Source organism: Nanorana parkeri, unplaced genomic scaffold (assembly GCF_000935625.1).
Source record: "Nanorana parkeri isolate BGI_ZX_2015 unplaced genomic scaffold, ASM93562v1 scaffold715, whole genome shotgun sequence".
Taxonomy (NCBI): domain Eukaryota; kingdom Metazoa; phylum Chordata; class Amphibia; order Anura; family Dicroglossidae; genus Nanorana; species Nanorana parkeri.
Genome location: NW_017306983.1, coordinates 465397 through 479997, shown reverse-complemented (window position 1 = coordinate 479997; position 14601 = coordinate 465397). Strand labels below are relative to the sequence as shown.

Sequence of the window (14601 nt, the reverse complement as noted above, 5' to 3'; positions counted from 1 at the left end):
ACATACCCACATGTAAAATAAAATACAGAGCCCCCTCTCCTGCTTACCTTTTTGCAGGGAGGAGGCTGTGAGGAGGCATGATCACTGGTGATTGATTGGTAAGATCTGCTGCAGACCTTACTAATCAATCCAAGTGCCGGCACAGAAGCAACTCTGCGGTCTGCATCCGACAGAGATGCAGATCGTGTAGCTGCTCCCGCAAGTGGGTACACGGTCCGTGACCACGTACCTGACTTGTGTGTTGGCTGCGGGCCACATAGCACCGGCTCGCGGGCTGGTACTTTGAGACCACTGATCTAGGACAACATAGCTGAACTGCAAAGTGAGCTGAATTGGAGAATGTTTCCAAATCAGCTATGTTGTCCTAGATTGGTCACTTCACTGACCTTCTCCAAACCCTTCACCCTTTTGTGAATAGCCCTGTCAATGTTTCATTAAATCCAGACCTGTCCCCCGCAGTACCTTTTCTCCACCACAAGATGTCTTCAGTCTTCCAGGTTAAATCATGCACAGCATCACTCAGCCCAGAAGTCTGGGACATGTGAATGTAGGGTGTCATGAGCCCACCCCCTGATGGGGTACCCTTCATTCACCATGTACTGGTAAGAGATAAAATAAACAGCGCCTTCTCCTCGTGTGACTCCATTTATTAAAATAGAGTGTATAAATCATAGGTCTGTTCAACCCACATGTTCAGTCCAGATAACATAAGCAAACAATTCCGAAATCAATAACCCAAGTATGGAACAAAGAAGACAAAGAAGCCCTTCTGCAAGTGATGGTGGACAATAGCTAATGCATTTCAGGGGTTAAACTGCCTTCTTCATGCGCTCGCATGCTGCTAGCTGGATGACCCGAACCTGAAAGTGAAGCGTGTCTGCACAGCCAGTGGCGGGGCTAATGAGGTTGTGTCTAAACAGCTGCCCTTCCTGGTGTAATGAAGATACCTTTTAGGATTTCTGGTGGCCGCCATCAGCCATAAGGTTCGATTTGAGGCTACACCATGTACTGGTTTAGACAGCAGTGCTGGCATCATCATATCAGTATCACTCTCTGCATCAGTAAGGAGTTCCCAGGCCAGAGAAGAGGCAAAGAGGACCCGGTCATGTGACCGGCCAGAAGACTTTATAAAAGTATAACAAAATAATACCATAGAAAACACTCTTGGGAACCTTTAGAGGAGAGGGAGAGCACCCTTAGGGTAAAATGGAGCTGCAAGTTGGGTTTTATCACACACGGTGTGAATGGTCTCTTATAGTTGTCTAAACTAGAGCACATAGATGTAAACCAGCCACACAGGAAAGAATAGGATTTCTACTTTAAATGCATAAATACAGTAACATTAACATTTATGTGTAAAGAGGCACTAGATATCAATTACTTTATTTACTGCAAAAATCATATTTTTTTAAATACAGAGGACGCTGCCAGCTAATACTGAAATAATGCTTCCAGGAACAGTAAATAGGAATGTGTATTGATATTTCAGTTACTGTAGGATAGCGAAAAACACATGTAAAAAGATTGTTAGTGCAATGGAAAGTGGCTACAAAGATTTCTGTTACCGATATCAATTATTCTGGTGCCGAGAGTCTTTGCAAGGCCATGATCCAACACAAAACTCCCTGGAACTCAGCCCTAGTAAACAGCAAACATAATCTAAGTGGCTTCTAATTTAATAAAAGGGGAACAGTACAACCATTATGTTTGTGACAAGGAGGTACAAAAGTTAACCAAAAAGCCCACCTCTGAGGTACCTTGAGGTGGGGCTTTGCCTTCTTACAACAGAAAGTATTTACACGTCCTCACTTCCAGCACAATACAGAAAATGAAGGAGCTCAATCTCTGCTTATGGGTAAGTAGCCGAAGCCATGCAAATCATTCCATTTTGCCCCTTGTAGACATCTGTACATCCAGAACCACTGGTGTATAGTACATCCTGTAAAAAGCCATCATTTTACAAAGTCAGACGGCACAGCCATGAAGGTGATTCCACTTTCTCTGTTACTGGTGTCATGTCCCAAACTCAGAAAGGGGGTGGAAACACATTAATAACACAAACACAATAACACAAAATTTTGAATTGCCACCAGAACAGGAATAACGGGGAAAACTTCTAATTGGGACACTCATTCCCATAACAATTGTTAGAGTGGATTTTCTCACTTTGAAGAGAGAGGATACAATTGGGGGAAAAAAAGGACCAGGGTTTTAACCATTTCCTACTCTATCCAAAATGAAAAAATGTTTTGGAGTGCCATTGGCTGATTCAGGCCGCCCCTCACACCAACATCCGCCTGGTGTTCACAGATTTCCAGCTGGAAAGCCAGGAATGTAACTTTGATTATGTGGCTGTCCTTGATGGCAGCGGACCCGAAGAACAAGTCCGCCATTACTGTGGTACCACCAAGCCACCAGACATCACATCCTCCTCCAATGAGCTGCACGTGATCTTCAAATCTGACTTCAATATAGGAGCCAGGGGCTTCAAGGCATACTTTTCATCGGGTATGACGTTTCTTCTGTCCACACTAATAATGCATCAAGTCTGGCCACCCTGTTATCCTACATGTCATAATTTTCCCTGTCAGCGTATATATGCATGCTGCACATTGGCTCCTTTTGTTTGCCCATCTCATTCCAGTCTAATACAAAGATAGATTTAGGTACTTATGTTATTTGTATGTAAAAATACATTTAATGATATCTAAAGCCAAAACCTTTGCCCTGGTGGCTATTATAGTTGGGACTGAAAATAAGACAGAATCCAACATTTTGAATTGCCACCAGAACAGGAATAACGTGGAAATCTTCTAAATGGGGACACTCATTCCCATAACAATTGTTAGAGTGGATTTTCTCACTTTGAAGAAAGAGGATACAATTGGGGGGAAAAATGACCAGGGTTTTAACCATTTCCTACTCTATCCAAATGAAAAAAATGTTTTGGCTTTAGATATACTTTAAATTGGGTTTTTCTTTTATCTACCGAAGTTTAGCTGAAAACCTTTACAGCTAGAACTATCTATCTGGAAGTTTTATTTGTGAGTAACCCAAGTATGCTCCCAACATTCTATTCCAAGGGGCGAGTTGAGATGTTTCCATCAGGACCCCATTCTTTGTGTTTTACCAAGTCTATTTTATTTTAGTTAACCTCCTATACAATTAATGATTTCCATTTCACAGATAATGTCTGACATGTCAACAACATGTTCAATGTATGTATGTAGGAAGATTTCAATGATCAATAATGTTATCTTTCCCAGATGTTCATCATGTGTTCATAAATCCTATAGTAACTGATCACTGAAACTTTTCTGCATTGGCTTTAGAAATTAACTGGATAATGTACATAGGTCTTATGTGCTGCATTCATTTAGAAATGTATTAGAGCTCAGCTTGCAAAGAGATGTCTCAGTTGTATCTGCTGCATTAACCCACAAATTATGTTGCTGTGCTTCCTAATCAAAAGCATTAACACATTCTAAATTGAACTCAATTATGCCTTCCCTTTGGATCTCTTACAGCCCATCTAAAGCCAACTCTTTTTTTTATCTTCAAGTAAAGAATGATTTTTTCTTGATGTTTGTGTCCCATTGGAGAGCTTTCCATTGACTTCCTATCCCAGAAAAAAAAGAGTGAGTGGAAATCTCTTCAAAATAATAGAAATCCCCTCTTAGACAGTTGTCACCAGAGCAGGTTTACTTATTGCAACATTTCTCCTCTATACTCCTTCTGGTGACAACTATAGAATTGTGGATCTCCCACCAGGTGCCCTTTTGAGGAAGGGAGGGAGGAGTTGTTAGTTGGTGTACAGACATCAATAAAAACAAAACAGAGCTTCTCAACTCAACCCAGCATTTGGACCCAATGTTTTGGCTTTAGATATAGTATTCTTTGGACACATATTCACATGTAAAATATATCTACACAATATATGTTGATTTCAAATTATATTTTATTTCCTATACCTACCAAATATTGCCATTTTGAAAAGATAAACTACTGAGCTTATAAAGAGATGGAGCTACAAAAACTGGGAGTGGTTTTGTCCATGTAAGGATTTTTTGGGCAGGGCTTTGTCAGATTATAGGTGTGGCTTAGTTTTTTTCCCCTTGATGTTACATATTGCAGTGATTGATGGTTTGTGTTTGCTTTATACTATTGTCATGTAGATATCTGTGGTGGAGTGCTCACTGGCCTTTCTGGAATTATTACCAGCCCTGACTACCCTGACCATTACCCCAACAGTGCAGAGTGCCATTGGCTGATCCGGGCCACCCCTCACACCAACATCCGCCTGGTATTCACGGATTTCCAGCTGGAAAGCCAGGAATGTAACTTTGATTATGTGGCTGTCCTTGATGGCAGCGGACCCGAAGAACAAGTCCGCCATTACTGTGGTACCACCAAGCCACCAGACATCACATCCTCCTCCAATGAGCTGCACGTGATCTTCAAATCTGACTTCAATATAGGAGCCAGGGGCTTCAAGGCTTACTTTTCATCGGGTATGACGTTTCTTCTGTTCACTCTGATTTTAAATTAGATTTTGTTAGTATTTGATCCAGTTTACACATTTGGTAATTGGTAATGTGTTCACCTAAAACTGAAATCCTTGACATACCTTACATTTCAAAATGGCCCCAGGTCCACAGAACAGGCCTTTACATTTTTACACTTTTCCTTCACAGCACCAATGTATCTCAAAAACCTGTGCACTGTATTTTGACAATAGGGACCATAGTATTCTTGGTTCACATCCTTCCACCATAATGCCCTTCCAATCAGACAGAGAAAATCACTTGCTTTTCACTTTTGATAACTAAAAGGAGGGGATAGAGTGGAATATGAGGAATAGGGGGACTCAACTGCGGCCGAAAGCAGCAATGGGCTGCACATGGTATTCAGTATATTTAATGCTACAGAAGACTAACAGAGATTGCAGACATACTACAGGAGATGATTAGAGACTGACAACACTATACAGTTTGATGAAGACTGGAAACACAGTGCAGGAGACAGTTAGGGACTGGAGATTTGTTACATGAGACTGCAAGAGCTCACAGGCCATTAGAGCCCCTTTGCGTATCAATGCTCCCACTTCCACTATTGAGGTCTGCAAGGGCTGCACAGCAAGTATCAAAAGGCTGCAGGTTGGGAACCAGGGGCATGGAATTTGAGAGGAGGAGGGCCAGACATCAACAGTGGAAGCTGATAATTGTGTAAAGTTGAATGGTTTACTGTGGGGTATATTTATAAAGCAGTTAAAGCCATTTAAAACACATGGATCTGGAATATTTCCTTGCAGTGAACGTTTGGTGCATGTGGTGTAGGCTGATGACCAAGTTGCATTTCTTAACTGCATCTGAGAAAATTTAGGTCCCCAACTTTGCTGTACTGTATGGCAGATGTTTCTGGATCTCAAGACTTTAGCAATTACAACAGTTCATGTATATGTAGTACAGCTGTGTGTTCAATATACTGTATATATAACTGGTGTTAAGTGGCTGACCAGGTAGTGAACCTCTGGTTAGTAGCACAAAAGTGCTGGCCATCTAAGGGTTAGCATTTAGAAAGGTCACCGGGCACAAAGAAAAGTACTTACCATGTCCACAACCATTACCAGAGACTGTGCACTGCAGGAAGGTGTGACAGAAGCATGGGGGAGCCCTACCTGATAATTACAACCTACATTAAATGCATTGTGACATTCATAGTATATATAGGTAAACAGTAACATGAGGCACCCAAGACTGAGCCGTTTGATATAAGACTCCAGAGTATGACAAATTTTGATGTCCATATAACGGTTCAAAAAAAATAGTGACATGATGAGCATAATCTGCCCTTACTCTCAGAATGGTCCTGATCCATTGTCCTCACCTTTTCTCATCCCACAGGGGAATGTCAGGATGTGTTCAAAGCAGTGAAGGGCAATATCACCAGCCCTCGCTATCCAGAAATGTACCCCAATAATATTATCTGTCAGTGGAACATCCAGTTACCCCCGGGATTCCGTATTAAGATGTTCTTCCGAGACCTGGAGCTGGAGGAGAGGAACAGCCTGACGGAAGAGTGTGATTATGACTATGTGGCAGTTTACGATGGGCAAAATGAAGGCAACAAGCTTCTTGGGAAATGGTGCGGGACCGAGATCCCTTCACCAATCATGTCTAGCAAGAATAATCTACTACTGGTTCTTGTGACGGATAGAGATACAGCCAGCAAGGGCTTCTCTGTGTTTTACATTGGTGGTAAGTACACAGCACCAATACATTTGCATTACCTAGCATTTGTACCTGGATGTTATTGGGTCTCATTTATAAATGGGACAGCGGAAATACTCTCAGATGCTAAAAGTACTTACTGCAGCTTTTCCACTTCCCACGGCAGAAAAGTTAAAGGAAGATTATGATATATTAATGAGCAGCAGAGGTGATTCTTCTCTCCAGGCCAACCTAATAGGCAATGCATATTATGGCCACAAAAGACAGTGTAACATCTATAGGGCCCAGCAGCACAGAGGGCCCGATACTGTCAAGCAGTGTAATCGTTTATCCACACAGCCGTAGAATATGGCAAAGGATTTTGGACATACTCAGTACAGGCACCACTTTTGGATGACTATGAAGGGAAATAGGATGCATTATTGTTAGTGTTGTAGGGTGACACAGGTAATAGACGGAGCCTAGAGACTGAAGAAACCATATAATAATCTTTCTATGGGTCTCTATCCTGTATTGCTGTGATGAGTCATTATAGGGCTAGTCATAGACATGACATGATGGTTAAATGTTCCAAATGCTCTGTGATCATTCTGTATGCAAAGGTATTAGGCTGAGCATGCATGTTTAAGCCTAGGAAGCCTATTAGGTTATTTCTCCCCAATAGTGGTCGGAGAAAAGAGCTTGCAGATGCTGCAGAATGCCCACTGACACACCTGATGCAAACCATTTTTTTGGCAAGATTAAGCAATGATCATGTCTATTGGTAGTGGCCCTTGTATCTCCCAGCGTCTTCCAATCTCAAGTCAGGACGGGTCTCAGGCAATCCACGCAAACCATGCCCAGTTTCAACCAATCACCTCTATGTGTAAGCCAGGGGGAGGCAACTTCAACACTCCATCTTCTGTGGAACTACTAAAAGCTAACACAGCAGATTGATACCCCTGCTGAACAACAGTGGTGGTTGTGGCCGGTGTAGAGGCTTTCTAGGAAGGTGAAAACCTTTTTAAATGGAAAGTATCATGTATTTTCATTGAGCACACATTTTTGGTTATAATTGCATGTTTAGGGTAACGGGAGGACGCTAGTTTGTGTCCTCCTGTTACCCTAAGGAGAACTATGGGGAAAAACACTGACCCTATAGTTCTCCTTTAAAGTAATTTTTGATGTGACTCACATTTTTTTCAGACTTGCTCTTCCATGTTTTTGTTATTGCAATAAATGTAGAGATATGAAAAATAGCCACTAGGGGGAGAAAACTTAGCAATCACTCCATCCTTAAAAGACCCTGTCAGGGGGGATAAGGAGGTGGGGGACAGCTATATCTATGAAATGAAGGCACTTGTACATACCTGGAGCAGCCATCCAAACACTCTTGCCCTGGTGGAATTTTAGGTTGTTCTAACAGGCAAAGCGACTACACTGAGAAATGTCTGAGTTTGTCACTCATCTTCGCCCCCATGCACTCTTATTGGGCCTTTACTATGATGCACAGCCCTACTGGTCAATAGGAATACTGTGCAGTAGACAGGAAAAGGTATGCAAGCTTAAAGTGAACCTGTGCCCAGACTATGCTCACTCTTACATATTCTGAACAAACAGTAAAAGCACTGTAAGTGTTCATGCACCTGCCGGTCTGGGGCTGTACAACTTAAAATACGAGCGTATTTACGTATGCAGGAGTCCTTCATACAGCTGCCCATAGAAATCAATGGCTGTATGTGGGTATACACCGTTACTTCTGTGGACACGTGCATGCTCATAGGTGTACAAGCCCGTAGAATCACAGTCTGCATTCGCAGTCGCACATGCAACGTGTTTATGCAATACTGGCCTATACCCACGCACAGCTACATACAGCTATTGGTTTCTATGGGTAGCTGTACGCAGCACCTGTGGCTCCTAAACAACTGAATGTGCTGGAATGTTATATTGTCCCACGCCAGGCAACCATGTGCAGGTTCCCTAAAACAAGCCCTCATTCGTCTCTATACCTATTAGCACTATGAAGAAATAATTTTCAAAGTTCACAAGGCAAGCACTGTGGTTTTCTATGAGAGCAGATCTAATGTTAACACACAGCCGGTGTTTCTAAGCTTTCAGAGTTTTTGTTGTGATTGTGAAGATCTTTGAGAATGAATAACTTCACATTAAATGCAGCTAGAGAGGTCAGGGATGGCTTGTCTTAAAGCCCTTCTACAGCCCCCATCGGGCTGAGTGAGAATATTCTCACAGTGTATGGCCACCTCAAGTACAGCTGACCCTTAAACATCCCAGATCATTTTAGAAAACTGCAAATAAACATTGTAAAAGCGGCAGGCCATTGCCGAGTTCCGTGACATGAATTACGCAGAGATAAGCAGCAGCTGACAGCACCGTATTAATGGTGTTCCACTTCTATCAAGCAGTAGAGGGATGGGTCCTCTCCAGCTTCTAGTGCTGATTTCAGACACAAGTTATGAGACTTGGTGCAATTAAATTATTCCGAGACATGAGAGGTCCTAAATAAGGAAGCAGGAAAGCAAAGGAAATGCAATTTCCAGTGATTTACAATCTGTCTGGCGTGGCCAGGGGATTCAGTTTCGCTCTCTTTTGCTGTAATGCTCTTTTTGTATATAGGAAAACCTCTTAATGGTTTTCTAATGTACTCGGAATAAGAAGCCTTCCTCATCTCTTATTGATTTACTAGAAGAATTACAGACTCAGCCGCAATGTTGTTACTTGCAACAATAATGCTGGCACTGTGAATTAACCCTTCTTGCTGTTTTATAATAAAAGAGTACCTGTCACCTGAGTATATCATGGCCATTGATTGGAAGTGGAGAGCAGAACCCATATGACTGACAAGCCAGTCTTTGCTTTTCTGAATAACCAGTGTCATTCCTGTGACATTCAGTGCCTGGAATTTCACACTACCTAGTGCAGGTGCCTTCAGCTTGGGTTCAGCTTGAGATACTTCTAAAAGGCTTCAACCTGCCTTCTGCTGGTTTTACATTCGCATTGACTCCTTTCATGAAAAAAAGCAGCTCTGATGAATAAAATGTCTGTACATGGGTATCTATGGTGAAAAACTGAAATTCTGTATTTCTATATTGAATTTCCATGCGTTCTCTCCCACTCCTAATCATATCCATCTAGACGTTTGCAAACACACTTAATGCAGAGGCCCATAAGATGGACTTCCTTTCTGAAAAACAAATTGTCGGGAACGTTGGGGCCACTGGAGGTGCTATGAAGCCCAAACTGAGGTTTCTAAATAGGATAGAGCATTGTTATAGTATATACGAGTAGATTACAGTATATGGATATGGGGGCAACCAGCACGGGAATGTTGTAAAAGTTGGAAAGATGTTATTTCTGGTGCAACTGTCGAGGTAGTTTTGAGAGAACCTCGTATTATTTGTATTGAATATCTTGGTAAGTTGTGGTTTTACCCGACATGGGTTGTCCGCAATAACAGAATAAAAAATTTTGTTTAAAAAAAAGATGGACTTCCTCAATGCACTCAGCCCTGTGAATATGCATTTTCTTGTGTCACCACTATACCTAATCCTACCATCTGAACTACAAATCGAGTCTGAACAATGTAACATTATCATTGCTTGCTGGAAGCAATGCATGATGAGCTATGTAGTCTTCAGAAATGGAGATTGCATGACACTAAGCAGCAGGAAAAGAGATACAAAGCACATTGGGAATCCAGGAAGTTGGTGAAAGTAATGGGCAGACGGAATGCAGCACTCACTCCATAAAAGGGATTTCTTCAAGTAAGATTTATTTGCATTATCAAAAACAACTCAATGTATTCCTATTACAATGCTGATGTTATAACAGGAGAGGATATGCTGGGACTTTGCAAATCCTTTAACATGGTTTTACAAGGAGTAGCAGACTAGCCATAACTTTTTCTTTAGTTTTGAATAGTAGTGGGAAAGGTTAGAACCTCTACCAGGTCTTTATTCTGTGTCCATGTCCTGTTTCGGCGACCTGTGTCACCTGGTCCTGAAAACATTATGAAATGTCCCCCATAGTCACAGACAGTCATATAATCACTTTTTATGCAGTGTGGGGGCCTCTGTCTGCTTTTTATCTATTTGTGAATATTTAAACTCATTACTGTTTCAGTCTGGGACAGGAAGTGAGGAAAATCCCACCAATGAGAACACATACAGCAGTAAATGTCCAAAAGAGGTTCCAAGCCCTTCCCACATTATCTAAAGCAAAGAAAAACCCACAGCCCTATTCACAAAAGGATGAAGAGTTAGGAGAAGTGAACAATATAGGACAACATAGCTGAGCTGGAAAGTGAGCTGAATTGGAGAATTGTGTCCTAGATTGTTCACTGCTCCTGCCTTCTCCAAACCCTTCATCCTTTTGTGAATAGCCCTGCTAGTTTTCAACTTAAAATCCTTTTTATGTTACAGTAAAGGAATACACTGTTGCTATTTCCCGCCCTCGACCTGCTGACTGGACAGTGAAAGAGCAGCAGTACCATGAGAAGGTCAACTTTCTGCTTTCTCCTCAAATCAGCCTGTTCCTTGTCAGCACGTTTGCATGCAGCTCACATGACTGGACCTTCCTTTCCCAGTCTGGACTCTGCTGTACAGGGGGTTGCAAGAGGCTGATACCAAGTCAAATGTAATTACTTACATTGCTTGCATTTAAAAAGTACATTTAGTGAGTACAGAGCTGTATTATTTTGTGGCTTTAATATCTGCCTCGAGTTCAGTTTTAAGTAGAGATCTGCCTTAAAGTTGGGTGTCTACTCCAGAGCTCTCTCTCCACTAAAGTAACAAAGAGTGGTACCCTTCTGATCTGGTTCTGATCTTAAAATGTTAGCTTTAAGGTTACATTTTAGATAGTGATGGCTCCATACATATAGGGCAGTTGTACATTGACTTATTATTTTTGTATCTTCTGGTCAGTTGTCCCAGTCAACATCAGCTGCACCCGTACTGACTTCCACATCCAGATTCCAAGCCAGTCTGTCCCTCGGCTGGAGAGAAACCACATCTACCTGGGTACACCAGCCTGTGCCGCTCAACTCTCCGGCAATAACTTCAAGATCTATGCCCGCTTTGATACATGTGGGACGGAACCGAAGGTAAGCAACTTATTAACAATGTTGAGCTGTGTTAAAAAAGAAAAAAGAGTTGCATTGCTATAGGTGTCCTACATTACCCAGTGGTAGCCGCTGCATACTTTCCTATTCATCAAACATCTGATGGAATGAATGAATGCCTTGGATTCCTCCAATCGCTCAACATAAGGGGTAGACCCGGAACAGCAATACAGCCCTTAAGAGAGATAAGGTCCATGAAGTTAAAGGAACCTTGTGTGCATAGATAAATGGGGCTGACCTGCTCCTGGAAATGCTCGTTGGTTGTCTGCCATGCTAATGTAATGGCTTTGAGTAACTGACCTGAAGCAAATATGCCAATCGAGTGCTCCAAGCTAGTAACTCAGAGCTGAGAGGGTTAATATGACAGCCATGCAGTTAGTATTTTCAGGAGCAGGTAAGCAAAAATAATATTTCTGCAAGCCGAGATTTACTTTATAAAGTATAAGCAAAACTTTAACATGGAAAGCTATTACCAAGGAGCCATGACTTAAAAGTCATTTAGGATTGGTTGCTGCACTTTGAGGCATATACCTGCAAAAATATGTATTGTGTAGTAATATAGCATGGAGCAACAATACAGATCTAGTTAAACAGTGTTCCAAGGAAAGAATTACAATTATTTAAAGGGTATGTATGGTCAAAAAACTAAAACTAAATCTAAATGTCTATATTGAATCTCTGTGAAGTTCAATCCCTCTCCTAATAACCATATCCATCTAGAAGTTTGTAAATGTACTTATTAACTATGCCCATAGGATGTACTTCCTCAATGCACTGACACAATTTCACTCAGCAGTGTGAATATGCACTTCATTGTGTTACAACTCTAAGACTGATATCTGAGCTATAACTCAATGTCTAAACAATGTAACATTATCATTGCTTTCTGGAAGCAATGCATGATTGGATATGTAGTCTTGAGAAATGAACATTACATCACAATAAGCATCAGGGAAAGGGAAGCAAAGCACACTGGGAATCCAGGAAGTTGGTGAAAATGATGGGCAGACAGAAGACAACACTCACTGCATAAAAGGGATTTTTTCAATAAGCTTTGATTGTATTATCAATAACAATTCCAGTATGTATTCCTATTACAATGCTGATGTTATAACAGGAGAGGATATGCTGCGACTTTACAACAGTGCACCATTGTTTATCGGATAGCTATGGGCTCTGTCAAGTCTGAACACAGCTCTGAAAGCAGCCATACTGAGATAGACATTAGACATGTGCGATTCGTTTCGTTCCGAATCGAAATTCGGACGAATTTTCGGAAATTCGGACATTCCGAATTACAGACATAACGAATGCAAACGAATCCGAATTTCCATTTCCGAAATTCGGTAGCGGTAGTTCGAACGTTCGTTTCGTTTTAGGTTCTTATTCGTTTCTTATTCGTTTCGTTCGTTGGAGCAAAGTGACATTAGAGAAGGAGAAAAATATTTTTCCCCCTCAAATGTCACGAACGAACGAACCAAATAAGAAATGAATAAGAACAGAAAACGAAACGAACGTTCGACCAACCGCTACCGAATTTCGTCCGAATCCGAATTGACTTTCACACCCGAATCCCAAAAAACGAAATAACACAAATCCGAATTTAAAACGAAACAAAACAAATTTTTTGGCAGTGCACATGTCTAATAGACATAGGTGACTGCACCTCCTCTAACAACTGGCCCCTGCCAGCACAACTGATCTCTTATGAGAGTTCAGACTCAATGTAGTCCTCAGGCTGTTATAAACATAGTCACTCAACGGCCCTCATCTGTGATTCAGTGGAAAGAGTTTAAAACAAAACTCCAGCTATAACTTATTTTTTTTGACAGAGTGATGTATGTTTAGAGCCTCTGTCAGATGTTTGTTGCCAGTCCCCCTTTGAGAGTGTTCCCATCACTCCTGGGGTCAGGGAGACAGATAATAATACGAAATCTCTCTAACATGGACAGAGGCAGCAACAAAAACATTTTTAGTAGAGTGGGGAACGGTAAGAACTTCTGAAAAGTGTTCATTCCTGTGTGAGTATTCCTGGCCTAGTGATCCATATTCCTTGCATTACTTACAAATGGTGTCACAAGGACAGGAAGTGAGAAGAAATCTCACAGTGAAGCAGGCAGCAATGAAAAGCTGACAGAAATTATAACTTTCCCTACTTTACCGACAACTAAAAATTAGTTCTGGCAGGATTTAGACTTAAACTCCTTTTTAGAGAAGCTCTTTGAGGACACCACCTTGATATTTAGCAGTACATCTGATTCTGATGCATTGCATGCTCCATAATGTACTCTTACAACATAAAAGAAAACCTATTTTATTTGTAGTGATCTCTCTCTCTGCTTTTCCTGCAGAAAAGGAACAACACCTCAGTCATTGTGAGCACACTGTATATAGATTTCTCTCTGGGTGCTCAGGAGGACATTCATCAATACGAGGTGCAGTGTGAACCCAAGAGGAAGGAAGCCTCTGTACATATCCTGTCTGGTTTAGACCCGGCTCAGCTTCATGGACTAGTGGAGAATACTGACCAGTCCCAGCTGCCAGAGGCAGAAGCATCAGAGAGCAGTGATCGGGGGCAGGATAGCAGTGACGTGGTCTTCATCAGCATCTGTATATTGGCTGGAGTCCTCATGCTTATTGCAGTGGTGGGGCTGGTTCTACTGTGACCATATACCTCTTACAATGATCAGTATAATCACTACAACAATGGTTACAAAGCAGGTCTGGAAGAATCGGGTGCTATCAGAGAAAAGCTAAGCTTCTACAGCTAACGAAGAGACAGTCCATCTTGGTTATTCGGAAAGGAAAGTCTGACAAACATTACATCCAAAAGATGACAACTTAATAATGCAGTCTTCTTCACTGCTTAACATTGAAAGTCAACTGATCATGTTAAAAAAAAAAAAAAGTAAAAACTAATACAAATCCCTAAGTGACGGCATCAAAAGCACCTGCACATCCTTTTATTTCCATTGAAGGAATCTCCTTTGCTCTCCAGGAGACCCTGGGTGTACTCAACACGAAGACCTTTGGTTTGAGCTCCAAACTGAAACTCTAGCACGTCCTCAAACAGCATCACCTGTGCACAAGTCAATAGCCAATAGGGATGTATGCATTGCAGGATGTTGGGCCATACCAAAAGTTGAAGTCTCCATGCTGTATACACCCTTGTTCAGGGTCTCCCAGGAGACACGTCCTACAGACTAAAGTCATGTGTAGACATCCTTTGGAGACTGGATTATTATTATTTAT

The 14601-nt window shown here is 41.6% G+C and overlaps 1 protein-coding gene across 1 annotated transcript in view; it reads left to right on the top strand.

Moving 5' to 3' along the window:
• CDCP2 (CUB domain containing protein 2) overlaps positions 1–14015 on the top strand; it is an 18782-nt gene extending 4767 nt beyond the window's left edge. The window contains exons 3-6 of the mRNA XM_018563996.1: positions 4176–4511; positions 5904–6257; positions 11153–11331; positions 13701–14015. Coding sequence (XP_018419498.1) covers positions 4176–4511; positions 5904–6257; positions 11153–11331; positions 13701–14015 — 1184 coding nt within the window. The remainder of the gene's footprint in view (positions 1–4175; positions 4512–5903; positions 6258–11152; positions 11332–13700) is intronic.
• The last annotated feature ends 586 nt before the right edge of the window (positions 14016–14601 follow it).